The sequence below is a fragment of the Tyto alba genome, unplaced genomic scaffold (genome assembly GCF_018691265.1).
Source record: "Tyto alba isolate M040663 unplaced genomic scaffold, T.alba_DEE_v4.0 Super-Scaffold_2, whole genome shotgun sequence".
NCBI classification, from domain to species: Eukaryota; Metazoa; Chordata; class Aves; order Strigiformes; family Tytonidae; genus Tyto; species Tyto alba.
The window spans coordinates 49,807,233-49,828,691 of NW_024881282.1; the positions used below are offsets into that span (position 1 = coordinate 49,807,233).

General features: G+C 38.7%; 1 protein-coding gene across 1 annotated transcript in view; it reads right to left on the minus strand.

Moving 5' to 3' along the window:
* TRHDE (thyrotropin releasing hormone degrading enzyme) overlaps nt 1-21,459 on the minus strand; it is a 211,814-nt gene that overhangs the window by 28,976 nt on the left and 161,379 nt on the right. The window contains exons 11-12 of the mRNA XM_042792960.1: nt 13,636-13,769; nt 13,482-13,537 (exon numbers count right to left, since the gene is read on the minus strand). Of these exons, the coding sequence (XP_042648894.1) occupies nt 13,482-13,537; nt 13,636-13,769 (190 nt within the window). The remainder of the gene's footprint in view (nt 1-13,481; nt 13,538-13,635; nt 13,770-21,459) is intronic.

The window sequence follows — 21,459 nt, forward strand, 5'->3', positions numbered from 1 at the left end:
TTACAGCTGCACTAATGGACATTTAGGATAATGCTTGCAAAATTAAATCTCTCTATGCTAAGCTCAAAAGGGAAATCATCACTGCAAAACAAACAGATTAGTTCTTTTTAAGTTTAACTTCTCCATAAAGACAGATAAGAAGTGAACTCAGAGAGATCTATCTCTTATTCCTGAGCTCTTCACCTTCTTAATAAGTTCCAAAGTCGTGATTCTTCACTGATGATACTCATCCTGTTCACAACAGAAACTGTTACTCTCATGACTCACTGTTTCTAACTTCTGAATTTATCAGCCCATTCAATTCTGCTTGCCCCTCCAGATCACAGATCTAGGACCTGTGTGAATTCTCCTGGGAGGTAGCATGACTATCATGACCACGAGGTCAGCAGAAGACAGAAACTAGCCAAAGCAGCACGACGGTGTGGCAAGCTATACTCTAGTATTCTGCATCTTCACAAAGCACAACAGCTGGTTTCTTAAGATTTCTATTTTAGTACAACTGTATTTGTTTACTTTACACTAAAGGCTTGTCCATCACTAAGAGTGATTTCAAGACTCCTTTTTCCCAGGGAATACTGAATCCAGCAAGATGTACTGACTTACCTGGACAGTGGCAAACGTACCTGCCAGCCAAGGCATGCTGGCATGCTTCTATGATTCTCCTTCACTAACCTGGAAGAACTAGGTTCAAAGATGGTTACACAGGATCTGGTCCCCAAAAGCAGAAGTTTTGCATCCAGCAAAGTAGGAAGGAATGGTCAAAGACTCATGAGTGTCACAGGACTTGTGACAAACATACACAGGCAGCTGGCTGACAACTGCTAACTGAAATCACTTATGTCATTTATGGAGCAGGATAATAACCAAGATGAGGAAAGAAGGCAGAATACAGAATGAGTCTTTTCTGAGTATCTCTGTGAACTCTCATGGAAAACCACAGACCCATAGAAATGTTAAACATAAATATTTAACAATTATCATTACAGTAATAAGAAAAGTAACAGTAACAACCTTCATATCAGAGGGAAAAATATAAAATAATTTCCCTGTCATACAATTGTCTGGAAATATTTACCCAAAGGCACCACAGAGTATAGCATTAGTTAAATACATACTCTATACATACAGCTTGATCTATCACTCTCTCTTCCAACAATGTCAGTGGAAGGTCAGTGACAGAAATCCTTATTTTTCTTGTGTCTTTTTAGCCATCAATCATGTTGCTATCCTTAAAGTCCAGCAAAAGTACTATCAGATATTGCCTGCCAAAGTCCAAATGCATGAGAGCCAGCGCTGACAGACAAGGTTCTTTTCCAGCTTAGCCATCATGAAGGAAAATTGAAATATTGTCTGTCACTCGGGTATTAACTGATTATGGGCTACAGTGAAACCAGGTAACAAACATAAACACCACAGAAATACTATGATGACCAGTCCTATGCCTGAACCGAACCAGTCACACTGTTTCTCCAGGTATGTCTCTGGCAGCCACCTGAGAAACTTAGCAAGCACGTATCTACAACCAAAAAAATTCTGTAGAGCAAACTGGGATAGTCTTGGCAAGTATCTTAACAGATAAAACAGTCAAATCAAAGAATGTTGATTCATAAACAGTGGTTGAATGCATACTGATGTTCAGGTTAAGCATTTCTCAAGTGCAGGTTAAAAAGTTTACAAAACTTCACCAATAGCATCCAGAGTGAAAACTTGTCTAGTCTCTCCTCTACCTAAAGCAGATTCATACCAATGTCATTCCTGACAGAAATTTGTCTAGTTTTGTTTACATAGGCCTCTAGTGATGGATATCCTAGGAGCACTAGAATTTCAGTACTCCTCAGAGGTGTGATAACAACTCTGGTCTTTTGCCCCATCAATAGTCACAGAAGAATACAAACAGATCCATTTCATGTCCTAAAATGAACTGCTGTTTATGTAGCTTCAGTATAAACTACAAAAAGGAGGGGTCCCTCTCTATTTTATTCTAGATTAGAGGGCTTTGGTTGACATCACTGGTCACATAGAAAGGAGCCCAGACTTAAAAAGAGCCTCTACAAGCCATCTCTAAGCCAGGCTTCTTCATACTGAGTCAAAAATAAACATGACTACAAAATCAAAATATAACCAAAAAGATCACATTTGAGACATGTTGTTGTTTGATCACTTTTATATAATTGTTCTCACCCATCAGTTTATCAGCATGTCAATCATTCTATAGCCACTGTTACACGAGAGAACTTTAGCATGTGTTAGAAACATGGTACCACATGAGGTTTGTCTTATTATCTGTGTTCTGAATTTCACAGTTGCCCACTGAACTAAGGTGGAGAACAGAACAGAAACACAGACTAGCAAAGAGATCTGATTTAGTTATTAGACAAATTACCTCTAGACAAACATCCTGGCACAGGAGGTTTTTCATGCTTAAAGAGGCTGCTGATGAACTGTGGTAAAAAGCTGATATCCCATTTTTACAAGGGCAAAAGTGGAAAAAGACCCTTCAAAAGTTAGGTATATATTAAGTGGCTTATGACATTATAGAATATCATATGTACCAACCCCCCTGCTTACACTCAAGAAATTGGTAGGGTGGCTACTGCTAAAGAGAAAAGAGGCAATGATCAGAAAAAGAAAGCACTGAATGTGGCAATGAAATATCCCTCACAAAGAATTCCCACTAAAAGTCTCATAGCAATCAAAAATAATCTTTAATTTATATGAGCTTTTAATGAGTCAGATAAAAGCAGGAAATCTAGATTATATTATGAAACATCAGTGTGTATTCAGCTGCATTCTGACCTTGATTTGTTCTTTACACTGAGCCGCTGAACTTATGGACAGATCCCAGCACATTCATTTTCCCCTTAGGGACAAAGTACCAAATGGTAGTGTAATTGCCAAGGGAAAATTATTACTCTGTTCTGAATTATTTCTATCATAAATCCAGTACCAGTCAAACAGACTCTGTCAGAAAAACGACAGGGTTGCTGTACAGTGATGAGAGTCCCACATACAAGTGCACCATAAATCCCTTAGTCCCACCACCCAACAAAGTCATTATAAGTTATGTGTTTAAATCAAAATTAGAAAATCCAAGCTGGCAGCAAACTGGTCTGCATTGTTGAAACAATGGAAATGAGGTGATTTACTTGCTTCTGGTTTAAAACTCACCCTGCATCATCTGTTTCTTATGAAATATGTAAAACATGACTAGCTTTTTGTCTGGATAATTTTGAAAGGGTAAAGCGCAGCTCTTCAGAACATATATGTGCAACTCAGATTAACTTCAATTCTGTTTCTGTGCATGTGCAATATATGAATAATTAGACTGTACTCATTAACCCATAAAGGGACAGTTTAAAATACGTTAGGGTTCTTATTCATTGATTCATTCTTTTACCTTTAAAGTCAAGTGTATGGATTAGAATAAATCACAGAGAAACTTGGTGCCAGTGAATATTCACATTTAACTGTATTTGGCTTTTTCTAACCCTATTCACTTCTTCTGGACCCACCAAGGACCGGTGCCCCTACTGATGCGTTCAGGATATTCTTTCTCACAGTGCTTTAACAGCAGTTCTTTGGTAGCTGAGTAAAACCAGGTATATAGAACCCTGATACATAAAAAAATGCTTTAAGCAAGGCAACCTGTGCAACAGGGAAACTAACTCTTGTAGTCACAGATTTTACCTTCAACTCCTGCAAGACTAGGAAGTCAAAGATTAAAAATTTATGATGACTGACATCCATGTTCAACAAGGGAAGCTGGAAAAAGAATGTTTTTTTCATATAGAACTAATAGGCAACCTGTCAAGAAGGCCCTGTGATCTCCAGTATCAACAAATGATCTACCTCATCTTCCACTCCCTGGGTTGGGCTGCCTTATGACCAGATAAGGATTCTGCTGTTCTCAGGCACCGAAAGTGACTTAACGGAGGCATTATGATTTGTACCAGCTACGGACTTCCATGTAAACAGGACAGGAATCCGTATCTGCTCTTTGATAAATACATCAGCAACGTTTGGCTTACATGCTCATTTTAAGTACTAAATTTAAGCAGCACTCAATCTCTCCAACATCAAAGGATACAGAAAGTATGACAGTTTTAAGTGAAGCCTGCTTATTATTATGTTTTCTTACATGCAAAATATGAGGACTCTTCAAGTGACATTCAACTCCACATAAGAGCATTTGAAGAATCCTACAAAGAACAGTTCAAATTCAAAGTAATTATCAGAGCATCACGTGGCTTAAATTATCTTGCAGAGTTTTAGAGTTGCCACATAAGCAAAGACTAATACTAATTTGAATTAATCACCTTTGTTGAAAACAGAAAAAAAACCCAAACTTAAAACCCTGTGTTTGTAAAAATGCAACAAAAATTCCTTCAGACTGGAGTTCAGTACCTCTCCTTTCCTCTTCTTCCCCATATGAAAAAAAAACCTAAATTAAAAAAGCATAGTGCAGGGTGAAAACGAGTAATCTCACTGCTGAAAATCAAGACTATGCAGTAAGGTATGTCATGCTTTTCATTATCATGAAACCCTGATTGTAGAGAAATATGTCATTCACAGACTTAAATAAAGAAATTTGAATGTATTTTGGGGGCTAATAGATGTCAATTTCAGATCACTCAGTTAGCAGAAGTGCTATTTATTTTCTTTCTCAATGGTTTTGTTGGGAAGGGAAGAACGAAAGAGCCCTTCTATTCCTTAAATTGTCAATGGGCAATGGTATCTATAAAAGCATGTTTGGGCAAATTCAAAACTGAGTTAGTTTATTATTATGCAGAATACTTTTTCATATCTCTTTTTTTCCTGTTCTAATGTTTATAATTTGCATAACAGTCAGCCAAGTGAAATACCTGTTTAAAAGCTAGAAACTTCACATAGAAAGCACAGAAGCCTGATCTTGAAAATACACATCCATTCTGAATTTTGTTTGCCAGGGTATCTACAGGATTGGATATTATTTCTGTAAAAGCCATCGCCTATAAACATATTTATAATAAAAGACTCTCTGAAATTCTCATAAACCCTCACCTATTCTCTTATCTCCATTTTACAGAGAGAAAACAGACACAAAGAGTTTAAGTGATTTTACCAAGATCACCCAGGAAGTCTATAGCAGAAACAGCATCCCAGCTTTCTCTAGCCCCTGTGCAGTGCCTTAGTTGTAACACAGTCCTTCCTGTCATTTATTGCTTGGTTTCTGGGTAGAGGAAAACACATTTTTAGCCAAATAGGAAGGAGTTAAACTAACACAGCATTGATTTCCAAGACTTCCATTAAATTTTATCAGGTGAAGGGACCTTAGCCTATAGCTTGAAAAACTGTTTTATAAAATCACCAAATGAAGACCAAAAAACTTGAAAGTGTAATCTGAACTTTGAATTCAAAAGCTCACCCTGGCAGTATGTTTTCCAAGCAGATAGAGCATACACTGACAAAGACCAGACCTCCTCCAGACAACAATCATGGCCAACAGCAATCAGATAAGCCCCAAACGTAGGATCATTTCTGAGAAGCAATGGTGCAGTCAGGTCAAAACAGCAGGCAAAGCAGTCAGTAGCCTAAAGTGGCAGACTATTTTGTTTACATTGATGAGGCATCAGCCTTCTCCTTTCTAGCTAGAAAAGTTGGTTCTTGCATACATCCTTTGTTGATGTTGGGAAAGGACAGGGTGTTTGGAGCAGCACCTCGAGCCTCTCATGGTGGTTCATTGCTGCTACCTTGGCTAAGGTAGCAGCAGGGTCTTTTGCTCTCCATACTTGTCCTGCCAGACCCTCAGAAAGAAAAGTGATGGGGTTCTGGGATAAGGGTAAGGAGGAAAAAAACCCTGTTTATTGTGAGAGGGCAGGTGAGGGAGGTGGGGAAAAGGGCTGATGAGGCTGCAGGGAATAAAAAGGGGTCTGCAGATGAGAGGAAGGCATAGGGAAGAGGTATAAGCTAGGTAGGAGAGGATAGGGCCCCCACAGAATGGCATAGGTTGTGAGACTGAAGATTTCCCACTGCCCCACCAATACAGAGATTCTTGAAGCCATATTTGCACCTCCCAGCCCCCTTTCTAATACTCAGAGTTGCTAAGAAGCCTTCTGCATGCTCATGCCACTCTCCCCTTCTTGTTCAACCTCAAACTCCAAGTTAAGCATTCTCTCGAAGTGTAACTCAGACTTCATTTAATTAATGTTTCTGAAACAAATTTCACAGACTGTTTCTCTCCCCTGTCATTACACAGCAGTCCCTGGCATCTGCAATGCAACATGGATACATCCATACCAAGCTGACCTCAGAGACTGGATTGAATTATAACGGGCCAAGACTGAGGGGTGAAAAGACAATGGGCTAACAACCATTAGCTAAAAATAATTCTTTCACTCCCTTGAAACCAGAATCATGTTTTCCTGACAGTTCATTCTGGCTTCAGTTAAGAACATAGTTAACGTAGTTTACAGGATAAAAAGAATTACTGTTATAATAACTCAGAAGTACCAGAAATAATTGAAGCATAGGTAAATTTTGTGGGGATGTGGATTTAGAACATCATCCACTTCTACAGGATAGATGTATACTAGACCCCTGCACTAAACACTCTGCAGAGAACTCAGATACACAGTTTCTCTTTTGTACGTGCTGAAGAGTCTTCTACAACTTCTTCCCTGGCTCTTAGCAGGTTTTTCTATTGTCCAGGATGCTCTCACAGCACCGACACTTCCCTGGGAAGTGTTGAGCAATTTGCTTTACTGCTCTTAGCTACGCAACAGGATCAGATGCACATGTGATACATACTACAAAAGCAGAACTGACTTTTAGTGTGCTTACTCTCAAGAATTGCTTTGACTCTTCTTGTACAAACATATGCAAGTGTTAGCTGAAATGTGTATCTTCATGTAAAGCAGATATCAAGGCTGTGATATGTCACAGAACGTATGGACTGATATGCAGCATATGGAATGAATGATGGCTACCGTAAAATATTCGTAACTTTCTATATTCTCTAAAAAAGGTGCAGCTTCTCTGACCCATTGAAAGAGTATTTTGGTCAAAGGAAACCCAGTAACTTTTGTAGGAAGCCATATCTAAATCAATTGCTGGTGAACCATCACCAAAATTTGCCTCACAGTGAAAGAGTTATTATGGCATCTGCTGAAATAATGTAGATGAGGTCTTATTTATTAAAATAGTAAATCTATACCACTATTATTCAAGTGTGATACAAACTATCGATCTAATACTTGCTACCTTAGCTGGTACTCAGAGGCAATAATTAAGGGGGCTGCTTAACATATCTGTTGTTTGCCTCTGCGTTGAACTATTACCAAATGCAATCAGGAGTAATAATGAAGGCTGGAGTTACGCTGCAGTTCATTCATTTAAATGACCTTATATGATTGTTTATGAATACCCAAGCAAAACAAGGTCAACAACCCTGGACGTGGCTGTTGAAATTTTGAAACATTTTGAAGTATATTAATTGGGCTAGGTGAGAACTTCTACCTTTGGCACCTACTTATTATCCAGCCCCAAAATTTTAAATGGGCCCTCAAATGCCTTGACTTTTCCTGACATTACACTGAGCAGGACTTTAAGTAACACAAACAAGTGTAACATGGAACCAATTAGCCCAGATGTTGGAAGACTTCAAATGCTACAATAAATGAAATCTTAATCTCTGGAGAAGGAAAACAACAATGAAAATCACTTAAACTCTGTAGTTTAGTTTTGTTATACAAGTGTTTCCACCAGAAATTTCAAGAAAACATTCTTCTGATTTAGCAGTAATAATTCTGGATTTTATATGGAAGGGTAAAAACTAGAGGCTTAGCCACAAGATAACTCTCAGTTTCCAGAAATAAAATCAGCTAATCATTATGAAGGGTGGTGCTACCCCAGACAGCTGAATGGATAAGATGTTTTTGCCAGAGTGGCAATACTCCACATCTAGGAATTATCTTAAGGAATAAGGAGAGGGTTGGGGTTTTTTTTTTAAGAAAAAAATAAAACAAGGGGCCTAAAGACATGGTTTTCCCTATCCCAAAGGCTATACTTGGTTAACTGAGACTTTCTTTTTAATTTACTTCTCAAGTTGGTGAGAAGGTGATCCGGACTGAGCATTAGCTTACTTCAGTATTTTACTTCTGGAATCAACCTTGAAGTCAAATTCACCAGCTGTTAAAGATGAATTTGTGTCACAGGAGAGAATCTGGATTTATGTATTGAAAGGTAGACTGGCACTGCCTTTTTCCCTTACCCTCAGAATTTGGTTTTCTAGAGTCAGCAGAACTCACAGCTTGGAAAGAAGCAAGCCAAGAAGAACTGATTAATGGCAGGAAAACAATAATCGTAACTCATCATATATCTGCACCAGGTTCACAGATTTGGCCTGGTGAATGAAATTCTGAGAGAGGGGAACTCTCATGAAGGTCATCTGCAGCAGGGAAGTCACTTAGTTGAGAGATAATTCTGAAGGTATATTTTTTGTCATTGCTCATTTCTCATACAGTTCACTATACTTGTGAAGTCTAGAGGGGTAGTCTTTTCTGGCCTAAAAAAACCTTCATCTGAAGAGACTATAGGTCACTCTCCCACTAATCTGTGAAAGGAAATGGACAGCACTCCAACATGGCTATCCATTCCTGGAGCAGAACAATTATGTAACAACATCATCTCAGGCTTTCTCATTAATCCAGTTAAGAAAAAGCTTCTACTAAATGTCAAAGAAATGCTGCTAAGAAATATGCAAAAATTACTGTCCAGTTTTATCTTTGGCCTTTGTTAACATGTTACCAATGAGTGTAGTCTTGACATGCACTGCACTGTCACTAGGCCTATGACCCACCTAAAATGTAACCATCAGGAAAATTTGAAATCCAAGGAACTCCACCACTATATCTTCAACCACAGAACAGAAGACAAGATATTAATTGATAGCAAGACAGATTGTCAGCATCAAAAAAAATGGTTTCCTGAGCAACTTGCATGCAAACCAGACCTATTTCTTTGACATAATATTGGATTAAGTCAACCAGTTTAATGAGGCGAAGTGAATATGAAGATTTAGATCCCATCAAGGAAGAACTAGAGGTGACACAACACTCCCGACATTAGGAGGGTAATTTATCTTATCCTATGTGGTTAAGTGGCTTTGAGAGGTCAGGTGCACTCTTCCTTCCATTAGCTGTCAGTGCACTGCAAGGTGACAAGCTCAGATTTACAGGTGTACCTTTGGAATGCCTGAAGTAAAATGGGAGGCATCCCACCCCACATAATCACTAACTGGCCCCTTATCTTAAGGAAAGAGAAAGGTAGAAGTTGACGACATTATTCACACTCTCAAGAAACAGTAGTATCTTTATTATTTCCTGTGACACTTCTGATTGGAGCTATCTGAACTGCCCTCTGCTCAGTTTAAGTTCAGAATAGAACCACAGTTCTATTTGTCTTCTCTGGGCTTTTTCAGTCAACACATTCCATTTACTACAATCAACACATTTTCAAATTGTACAGAAGTTTCATACAAAACATCCCCAAAAGATAAATGATCTTCAAGAAGAAGGGAACAGAGAGTGACAAGGTGCTATTCTTGATCAAGAATCTGGGGCATGTATTTCTATGAGCTACATTACTGCCAAGGCTATGGCACTCCAGATCCTCAGGGTGTGTGCATGTACTACAGCTGAGAACAGAATTATGCTTAAAAATTTAAAAAACAAGCAAGCTTGTGAGAATTCAAACACAGTGGGCAAGCTATAGCTTTCTTTTACTGTTATTATTCAATTCAATACTGCTTGATTAATTTTATGGAACCAAAATATACCAAGAAGGAAGAAGAAGGAATATATTTCTATATAAAATGGGCAAAACTTCATGAAATTATTGTTATAGAGCTTAAAATATTCCTTGGAGATATCAATTCATTTATGTTGCTTATTTTTGAGATATCATTAGGCTGGACAGTAAAAGAATAAGAAATGTTTTGGAGGAATTAAATCAAACACACCTTTTTTTTAAAAAAAAAAAAAAAAAAAAAAAAAACAGTGCTCCAAAATAATTTATATGAGCAAATTTTTCATCTTTCTCCAGATCTAAATATTATTAAATTTCACTAAAGACCTGTACTTGTTCCACAAAATCAATTAACAGTAAAACTACACAGCAATATCATATTAGGACATACCATATTAGGACACAGTGGAAAAATTGAGTCAAACTCTTCTGATGTGGAATGGATATTACCGTATCAAGTTCAACAACACACTAGGGAGTACTTCATAAATTTCTTAGAAGGATGGGGCATTTAGAAGAAATACAGTCTCTTCTGTACAGTAAAAAATAACTGTTTATGTTAGAAATTATTTTAAAAAGGACCAGCATGAATTTAAGAAGTTATGTTTTAATTTTTGCATTATTTTATCACTGAAAATAATAGCTAGGGATTAAAATAAAAGTATGTATTCCACGGATCTCTTCTCTCTCTCAAAATGTGTATGTTTATAGTTGTAGACAAGAAGATAACACATCAGTGCATCTAGGGACCACAACTGAGGACTGAATTAAAAACAGACAGTGTTCTCTGAAGCCAGGTCTAAACTACCAATTACGGACTCTATGCCTGGTCAATAAGGTTACTCACCTTTTCTCATGTCACAGTCAGAGACAATCCTATGCGTTTAATCTCCCCATCACATAACATTAGACAGGCAGGGATAAACACACACTGTGCATCGGAGACGATACTGAATCAGCACTGCATCCACAAGGCAGGTAACATCCAAACCAGGGTACTGCTCCAAAATAAAGCGAAGCGACTTTCTGCACCGCACCTCGCAGCCAAGGCAGGGAAAGCTAAGCTGCTTTTAGGTTACGGGTGGCCTTCTGAACACTTGAGGTTTTGAGGAAGTTGGAAGGGTCTGTGGGATTTGGATAGCCCTCAGAGCTCGTTTTAGGAACACTGTTGTGTCACGCTGCAGCACCCGACACAGCAGGGGCAGCTGTGCCGCACTGCAGCATCCACGTGCGACTCCCCATTGCTTCTCCCAGGAAGAGCTCTTCCACCTGCTTCCATACTCCCAGAAGTTCAGGTGCTCTGCCATCAAGGCCCACCCCCGACACACTCCTCACAGTCTCTCAATGCCTCTCTAGTCTTACTCATGATAAATGAACAGAGCAAGGATTAGGCCTATTTCTGCTCTTTCTTTGTCTGGGAAAGGGGAAATGAAAACAAAAAATACCAAAATACCAAACTCTTCTTAAATAGGTACCATATAGTCAGCTAGCCATTTTGATTAACTTCAACATCACTATCATTGTTCAGTGGCTTTTCTAATAGGAAAGATGACAGAAGAATAAAATAAAAAAAAAGATCAACAAAAAATATACCCTATATGGCAAGTTTAGCCAGGTCCACATATCTTATCACTGCTCTTGAAATACAGAGCATAAATCTCCTGTTTGCAAATATGAAGACCTTTCCTCCACCCAGACTGGCTTGTAAGGTACGTACTCAAGGTAATCCTACTGACAGGAGTCTGTGCAGAAATTTTAAAGAAACAGGAATCTAGCTACATATCCCTGATGGAAGAATATTTCTTCATAAGTAGTATCTATGTATGCACATGTGTATACACTATAAATATTTAGCTCTACTACCTTTCTCTGCAGTGCATGTATAGCTAACCCAGCAGTGTCATCTGCAGCTCATCGTTAACAAAAGAAAGTCAAGTATTTACAATGTGAAATCTTGTGAAAGACTTCAGAGCACTCTGGCATAGTTACCTCAAAAAAAAAACAGCAGGATCCAGTATCACCACAAAACTGTTTTGGAAAGCAAGAGGGAATGCTTTACTCATCTAATTTCTCGGTGCATTTTAGGTAGACAAAACTTGGCCAACAATGCAGGTTGGGCCTTTAATCAAGACCTTGCCTTTACGCTTCATTAACAAGACATCATTGTGTATTGGCTCAGTACTGACTCAGAATAAAAACACTCACCTACAAGAATCATCTTAAGAAATAGCATTTTTTATAGTGTCTAAATTTTCAGGGACGTCTAGCCACATCTGGCTACATTCAGTGCATGGAAAGAGAAGAAAGCACCACACTGATTTTGTGTAACTGCACGTTACCTCCTGAGGTGCCAAAATCAAATAAAATTGCAACAGGCTGTTACATTACTGAACATTTAGTAGTTCTTCTAATAGTTTAGATATTTCAGAATACTCTGCAGTATTGTACTAGCCAGAGAGTAGAGAAATCACAGTCCACTGAAGTCTGAAGCGATGACCTATTTCTAGTCCTTTACTGTTGCCAATGGGAAGATGCCACAAGGCAAGAATCAAGGGCTGTGCAAAAAGCAAATGGGTACCTCTTCCCTCCCTGTGATGCCTCCTTCCCTACTACATCTCTGGACTGTTAAGCAAGGGCTAATCACTAGTTCATGTCATATATTCAGTCTAGCACTGGCAACAGGAACAGAGTGGTAGGGCACACAACTGTGTTTTACTGCAGTGATGCTGGAACATCACTGAGTCATAATTTCTGTGTGACACTGTGCTTGAATCTCAAACATCTCCGGTGACCGTTTGTAGTGAAATGTACCTCAGTACTGCCGATTCCTGCAAGCCCCTGCTCAAATATGGCTATAAATACACTATCAAACAGAAAAGCCAGTAGTATCAGGAATTCTTTTCACGCTGCCTTTGACATCACAGTGTTTTACTGATGCAGTGTTCCTATGTACCTCAAGAATCAAAAAGTTCCAAATGTTCCACTACTTTACTCTCATTTTACACTTTCACTACCAACACATTGGATGTCCTGATTTTACAATGGGGACAATTCCATTGCCTCAATTCATAAAGAAGGCATTACCTAAGCAGCACTATATGTGCTAATTATGAACCCTGATCATAGTAAAACCCAAAATGTTGTAAAAATTCCAGAAATGCTCAATGGAACTCTGATTTTTCACTCTGCATTAAAAGCATCATGCAGAAAAAGTAATTTCTAACAGATTACAAGAAAAGAAAGATATTGGAAAAATGATATAACAGTACAAGTCAGGGCAAAAAAAAATAACTGAAGCTTGAAGGTGTCTTTCATCACAAATTAAATACAGCACAAGGGTCAGTTATAAAAGAAGGAGTGGTGGGGCATTAAGGAGAAACAGAAATAAAAAACCTCATTCATTAGAGAAAGAGGAAAGATATTATTTATCTCCAAAGTGTTAAATTGAACTTGCTGCAAAATTGATCAGACCTCTCCAGACTCGGAAATACCCTGCGGCAAATATTGATCAAAAGCAGTGAATGTGCTACAGACCATGTTTATGTACCACATACAAAAAAAAAAAAAAGGGAGGGAAAAAGAACTAAAGTGTGTTTAAAACATATTTAACTTTGAAACACACTCAACTGCTGAGTTAATGATTGCATGAGTTATTGCAGCAATGTGTATGAGGATAGATTATCTTCAGAAAAACATACCTGGCTAGATTGAATGCATCATCGATCAAGCCTGCTCGATTACTGACAGAGATAACCTGTGAGGAGCAAGCACAAAAATTGAACCATTTAGGGTGATGAAACAGTGAAGGTTCACCTATCAAAGCAGATTTTAGGGATGAGAAGAGGAGCTTACCTCATGGTTCCTTGTTAGCTGATTAATTAGCAGCCTCCAATTCCTAATATCATAATTAACTCTAAAGTAGCCAGTCTGGTTGATGTTCCCCAGCAACCAACTTGCCTCTTCCAAAGTAGGAATTCTGTGACGTTCTGGAAACAATGAACAAGATGGGAAGGTGACTTGGTTTTAAATTTAAAAATTCTAAAGACATATCTGTTAAATTCTCTCCTTCTTTAAATAGCCATGAAGGCAGTAAACTTAATTCAAAGACTGACAAAAACATTGTGTTTGATTAAGAATTTTCTTTATCTGTTCTGATGTAGAGAGACACCATCTGACATTCCTACAGAGAACTTTTACCCACACAGAACTCCAAGGGTGTTTTTATTCTGGCAAACAGTATTTGGATGAGATGTGCCCATTTTAAGTCTGCTACCCTGATTCTGGACATGCTAAAATAGCTTTCTACAAGCATAACTCAAACAATTCAATGGATGTGCTATAGAGAGAAGACTAAACCTGTGATTAAAACAAATGAATTCTTAAGTGTTTCTGCATGTAGTCAATGAAGCTTTCATATTGGATTTTAAATTAAAGTATTTCCAGTTGCACAGCTTCTAGCTACTAACCACTGAGGGTCTCCCCTTTAGAGCTAGACCAATTAACCTTGTAACAACTAACCCATTCTTCCTCCTTCCCCTCTTTTTAAGTAATCACTTTGAGGCTGAAAGTCTACATTTATTCCAGTATTTGAACAGTCAGGCAGTCCCCAACTATTTGCAGGACTAGGGATTTCAACAACAAAAATGCCCCTGAACTCATAACACACACTTCTTTCAGTATGGAAAGAATCATCATGGAATGAAGCCTCAGGCTTCAATGTCTCTTGAAGAAGCCTTCCATCTAGTAAATTATTCTGACAAAACGGATCATGAACCAGAACTCACTGAAAATTCAGAAACATTTTTTTCTACTATAATACAATTAGTTTGTACACTGTTGACAAAAGGAACAGTCTTCTCATGCATTTTTAAAAATAAAAAAGAAATACATAAGATTTCTTTTAAACGTAATTCCATCAGGGAATTGTCTGGTATGCTTGAATTCCCTGAAAGTAAAAAATGGGAAAAAAAGTTAACAATACAATCTTAACAATTCACATATAGTATCTAGTACCTAGACTTACCAAACAAATTGATTTGTTTCAGCCTTTCTCATAAAAAAGTAATTTCTGAGGAAATAATAGATGACTAGGACAGCAAATAAAAGTTATGCCTCTCCCTTGACTAAATATCTCTAGCAAACACACAAATAACTATCATTTTAAGAGTGCAAAGAATACAAGGAGCAGCAAGACCCGAATCCTAAAAACAGCTAATTATATGTTTAACTTTAAATTAATGGTTTTGCATTATGCACATGAATTCAGATAAAAAGCTGCAAGACTAAAAAAGAAAGTCCTCTTCTCACCTAGGTAGTTCTGACATCATTAAAATTTCTTAAAAAAACACTTCTTAGAAATATTAAGGCCAGAATAACTCAGTTGTTGCCTATTCAATTCAACTGTTATTGCTCTTTTAGGGTTTGTCTAACTGACTTGCACTAGTTCAATTTAATTATTCTACATAAACAACTGAAAACAAAAAAATACAGACCCTTGGGTTTAGTTAAAATATTGATTATATCCATTTACTTATCAGTGATAAAGCACAAAGCAGATACATTCTTTAGGGGCCAACGTATCCTGCAGAAATGGCACTAAGTGAGAAAGCCAGAATTAGGTCCTACAACTCTGTGGGCTTCTCAGGCATTCATACTGTCAAAGCACCTAAGCAGCTTTTGCCATGGAATCTAATTTGGAATAAGGTTTCAACACTGGGTTTCCTTCCTTCCACAGGGGTCTGTTAAACACTGGGATATATAGTTCAGTCCTAAGCAAACTCTGTTAGACTGCTATACTGATGGTGTTCCTCTGTTTAGATCCTTTTTCCACTGGACCCGAAGTCAGAATCACCCAGTTGCTCCAATCCTATTTATAGAAGACTTGAATTCTGGTTCCTGTGTAAATCACTGAATCTTATACAAAGAAAAACATTACTGAAGAAATACTGTAAAAGATCATAACAATTTATAGCATAGTGATAAAGGCACTTTCTTAGAACAAATTTGGATAAAATACCTGCTGTAAAACAGAGAGAAGGAATTTCAATCTGGATCTACCACATCCTATTTAGTTTACCTACTATGATGCTGTGAATACAGCCTGTCACCCCTAAATCTCAGCTATGTTCCTTACCAACCTAGTGATTTTCTTAAGAGCAATGGCAAAAATACCCACTTATATATCTAGGGGAGACTGCTGAGGGAAACGACAACTTTTAGAGTTTCTCTTGGTTGTCAGGGGCGTACTGCCATGTGGGGTCAGGAGCAGGCTGCTCACACTTGGCAGAAAATCCTACCACCTGAACTCAGTACTGCTTTCTGCCCATGCTTTTCTGTTGCAGACTAATCTTTAAATGCTGCTATCCTCAAAAGTAGCTACTTGTAACTATTTAATCCCTGCACCTCTTTGGTACCTAAAAGCATATGGACTATGAGCACACATTAATCAATATCTGGGTAAATAAATACATTAAATTGAAATTTTCAAAATCAGATGTAATAAAAAAAACTACATACAGTTTTTCTTGTTCGAGTATTTATATTAAATTTTGGTCTCCGAATTGAGGACATTACTTATGCTTTAACAGAGTACTGAATGATACTTGCCAGTCAAGTATGACAAATTCAAAACAACCTATTTCACAAGTAACAGCTGTGCAACACCTCCAGCACATATTGTTTTAATGGAGAACAGTATCTCTTCAGAGCTCAATGGCATTATTGCTGTTTTGGTCAGTTTAAATCCAACCATAACCCCTCGCTATTATTTTTCAATAAGACCACTCATGTGTTGACCTTCTCCTGAAATACAGGACAAGAATCTTTCATGCCTTTCCAGCTCATATAAGCAGGTGGTTATTTTAAGGGACTGCCTGATGCATGCGCTTCACATAGTTCTATATAATTTACTGGAATTTGATGTTTGAGTCTGTCGATTCTCTTGCTTTCCTATAAAAGAAATTCTTTCTTTAGGTGATTACAGCACTGAAAATTTCTATGTACCTGGGCAATTTCTCCACTTACCATAAACACATTTATTAGTGTCCTGTTAAAAATATTATAATTAGGGAAAAGGTAGTCCTTCAGTGTTAAACCCTGTATTAAACCATCCATGACTTTCTAAACAACAACAAAGATTTAATCCGGGAAGAAATCTATCTTTGATGGTTTTAGTTCACCTCTTAAAATTCAATCTAAAATATATATACAGTTGTATTTGAGATTAAAGGAAAGTTTTTCAATCTTCTTCCATCAGAAAGTGTTTTTCCATGGTCATGTTTTACCTGGATGCCTCAGAAATTAACACTGCTCTGAAACTTCCAGTTTTGCCACATACATATAGGAGATATTTAGGAGGAAATGGTTAAATTTAATGACATTTGTTCTGAAGTAAGGGAATCAGGGTCTGATTCTCACTTTCTCTGCTCTGGAAGTGTGAGACAGTCCTCCAGCTGGTGCTAACTGCATGTGGCTTGAAGTTCTGAGCATTCCCAGCTCTCGAGAAACTTCAGCTCCATCAAAACCAGCAGGAATGATGGAAGCCTGTTCGCCCGCATGGCAACATGAGCTCCTTGTGAGGCAGGTCTGGGCAAAGGGCATCCCTCTGCAAGACACTACTCCAATGCTGACAAGAGCGTGGGCTAAACAGCTCTACTACCATTTCAAGTGTTCAGACTCACAGTTGTTATTTTAACTCTTCATTTTATACAACCACTAGCATACTAGGAAACTGGTTTATGCTGGTAGAATCCCTACTGGGAGAACTGACTCCATTTTCCTGCAAAAATAGCTGCACAAGAGTAGCACAGTTTCATGACAACAAGAGCAAGTGAAATTTTTCTGACAAAGAAAGTGTTCTATGAGGAATTTCATCACAATCACAGTATTTTGTGAAGAGATAATGACTTTAACTACATTCTGCAGATTCTTTTGCAAGAACTTTTCATATGGGGAGAAGGCAAACCAGAAGAAGTTATTTCCATCTCACTTGCCATGTTGCCATAGCTTCATGTTGGAAAAAAATTTTTGTTATAGTGAACAACACAATAAATGGAGCCCATTAGTAAATATGATCATGTTCTGTCTCTCATACTCTCCTCAGACTATCTGTCCATCCATTAATATTCCTGTATGATGGAACTGCTAACGTCTAAGGTGATACACAATGTAAGCAGCAGTCTTCTGTTAGGATCTTTGCTCAGCTGTTGGGATAAGGGGATTGATTCTGTCCACTCTCCCAAAATCATCCCAAGATTGCAAGCCTTGCATCCCTGGTCCTCACTATGGATGGCTAAAGTTGTAAAGCAGGACCTATGTATTTATTTTACTTCACAGTACTTTCCTTTCTCCCACTTTTGAAAGACAGAAGAGCGAAGTCTGGAAGTAACATGGCTCATGCTCAGCAGCTGAGTCTTAGAAAGGAAAAGAAACAGTATTTTTCTAATGCTGCACTATTGCTGCCCTAGTGGGCAGCCAGCAAATCCCACTTCAGAAGCAGCAGTCTTCTACAAAATACTTTGTGGAGGAGAATCAGGCTGTCAAGGGGTTTACAGTTAAAATAGAGATTATCTAGTAGCAGGTGGCATAATATAGTAAATCAGAACTTCCTGTTTGGAAGGCAGTTGCCCCACTGAACTTCCTTTCCCACATCTCATTGCAATCTTGTAGAAATACGAAGAGGAGTCTGAATGAGAGTCACTTTACCAGAGGCAGGAAGGTCCACCAGAAGAGCATTTCCCTGGGACATTACAAATCAGTCCAGGTACAGGAGGTGGGGATGGAAAGGGCAGGGACACAGACTGTAAAGCTGCATCAGTCAGTTCAGCAGCACTTGCTGAGTCACACGGAGATGGACGCCGGGTCGCACTTGGAGCCTGAGCACCAGAACAATCATACCCAGGGAACAGCAAGTATGCCTTTGTCCAAAGCCTTGCTCACCTCTTTGAAATGCTAGCTAGATAAACCTTCTCACTTGCAGTTAAGGTCACTTCTGGATTTGCAGAAACACGGCAGGTGAGCCTGTGCTTCCACACTCAGTATGCCTTCAGTAGCAATCACCAACACCTTCTTACAAGCCCTGATAAGCAGTCACCTTGTGGGGTTGGCCTGAGTTCAAATCTGGTCCTTGACTTTTTACTCACTGCTGATTTTGGGCTGATCCCAAAACACTGTGGACATTATATTCGTACATCATTACAGTGACCACAAAACAGGCAGCTTATCTAGGAAAACCAGAAACAGGCCTTGGATCAATGACTTCCACAGAACCACTGAAATCTATCATTCAGCAGACCTGCAAGACGGTAGCACAAAAAGCACTGCAGCCACCTTAGTGTGATGTCTCTGACCTCAGCATGGATAGGAAGGCTGATCATGTCTTCTTTGTGACTGGTTCAGTTTTCAGAGGTTTAACAGCTATCACTCACCTGAAGCAGAATGGCCTCATCCATGGCTATGGGGAGTGAACAGGAAAAAAGGTGTTGGTGACATATCTGTGCAGTACTGAGAGCAAAAGAGACAGCTCCATTTCACATGCCCAGACAAACTGAGCCAGTAGAATGGTCATCTGATGGTTGGTATATGAACTGATGAGTAGAAAAATGGTTATGTAAATGCTCACTAAGGAGAAGAGAGATTGGCAGAAGCACTTGCAAAATTAAAACCTTCCAAAACTATGACTACACACTTCCCTCAAACAGGCGAATATGAAACATCTTAGAGATTATGCACTTCACCAGACAAGTTACCAAGGCCGGGCACTGTCCCCTCTACAGGATTTGTTGAAAGGGACAGTGAATTACATTTCAAAAAGACACTGCACAGTTCTGATTTCCAGTGTGTCTTTTCACCTTGGTGTTGTGAAGAGTGGACAGAATGAGCTCTGTTGCCAGCAGCTGGGATGAGCTGCAATTATCTGAACTAATCCTGATCAGTATATTGAACAATCAGTGATCTCAATACCTTACTAGGTCTAGTAGGTAACCAGACATGGCCAGGATGAGTAGAGAAGAACAACCCAAACATCCTACATTCAGTGGCTCTCACAAGACTGGACAGCAGCCTTTTATCCTGTGCTCATGAAGATGCCAATGAAAATCCTACAATACCTGGATGAGGTCACAAACACAGTAGCAGAGAGGATGCAAAAATCAGTAATTCTCTTTTGTCCTTCTGGATGTACATGAAGGAAGAGACTTCTCCATCAGCAAATAAACATCCCTGGTGAACTCTAGTGCAAGGCAGGGGATGTACTACCCTGGGAAATTGTTATTCAAACTTCCACAAAAAAGGAATATTTCTTGATGGTACTATACGTAGCTATCTCAAAACTGCCGTGGCTTCATTTCTCCTAGATAACACACAGACAAGGTTAATTTTATTGAAAAATTTAAGTGGTATGTCAAGATATCATAATGGTAGTCATTAACTTGGACCCTTTTCATCACTGGCAGCTGAAATGAGGTATGTGATCAGCATTACACAACAGACAGCTGTTCAGCATCTCCTATCCACTCTTCAGGTTATACTGGAAGCTTCTTTAGCACTGCAGTTTAGCCAACACAAAGGAGATGCCTGCTCCTTCCTAAAGAGGGTATGGAAACCATCCTCACGAACAGCATTTCCTCCAAATCTGATTTGAGTATCTGCATTCCATTACATTCACTTGAAGAACAATGTGACCACTTCCAATCTTCCAAATATCCTCTGGAGTAGTTTGTTTCACCTCCAGCTTGCGGAGTTGTTCCCAGACTACTCACTGGGACAACACTTGAAACTGTGTCCTCTGCACAACAGAAAGTCTTCAGGATTCTTCCTGTCCACAACAATCAATCCTGGAAATATCCTTTCCAGTCTCAGAATCCCTCCCACATCCCCATGAAACAAACATACCAGCTGCAGAAAATCTCCAAGAGTATCACAAAATCATCTACACCAGCCCCAATACATAACAGTATGTACAATGAATCATACATTGAGTACATCCAGGGATGGTCTTACTGACTTTTTTATGTTGAGGAATTCTCCAGCTGAGCTAGACAACAGTAAGTGGAAGCAAGAGGACATCCTTGCTGTAGTTGTAAGTTAACAGTCTCATTTTCGATGAGGCACAGCAAGTGAGTGACTGAATAAGAAAATAATGAGGAAGGACAAGGATAATGACAATAGATCACAGTGGCATTGATTCGCTGTACAGGAAACTGATGACTCAGAAATGCTCCTCTTTAATTTCTATATAGCAGCCACCCCAAAATCATTGCTCACACTGGCCATCATTAATTTGTTGATTTCTTGAAGGCATTCCAATAGGAGCAGTAGATCTTAAAAGAGTGGGGTAGTGGTTTTATGGACTTGTTCCTCCACAGCACTCTGCAAGTAAAAGGCAATGAAGAAGCAACTGTGCAGGTAATAGTGATATACTGAACTTTCAAGGCAGGAGTGAAGGGAAGGAGGCATGCATGTACAACCTATTGGGATGAGATGAGATGAAATGATCAACTCTCTCTGAAGTCAGTGGGAATCTTTCTATTAACTTCAATGAGAGTTCAATCAAGCCCTAAAGGACAAAGGTAGAGCAAGTCATTATGGCAGACTGTGAAAGTGCAAACAAGTTTGGAAGTATTCTGGAGGTGTTGATACTAAAAGTTTGGCCAATGCAATATCTTTCTGCAAAATGAG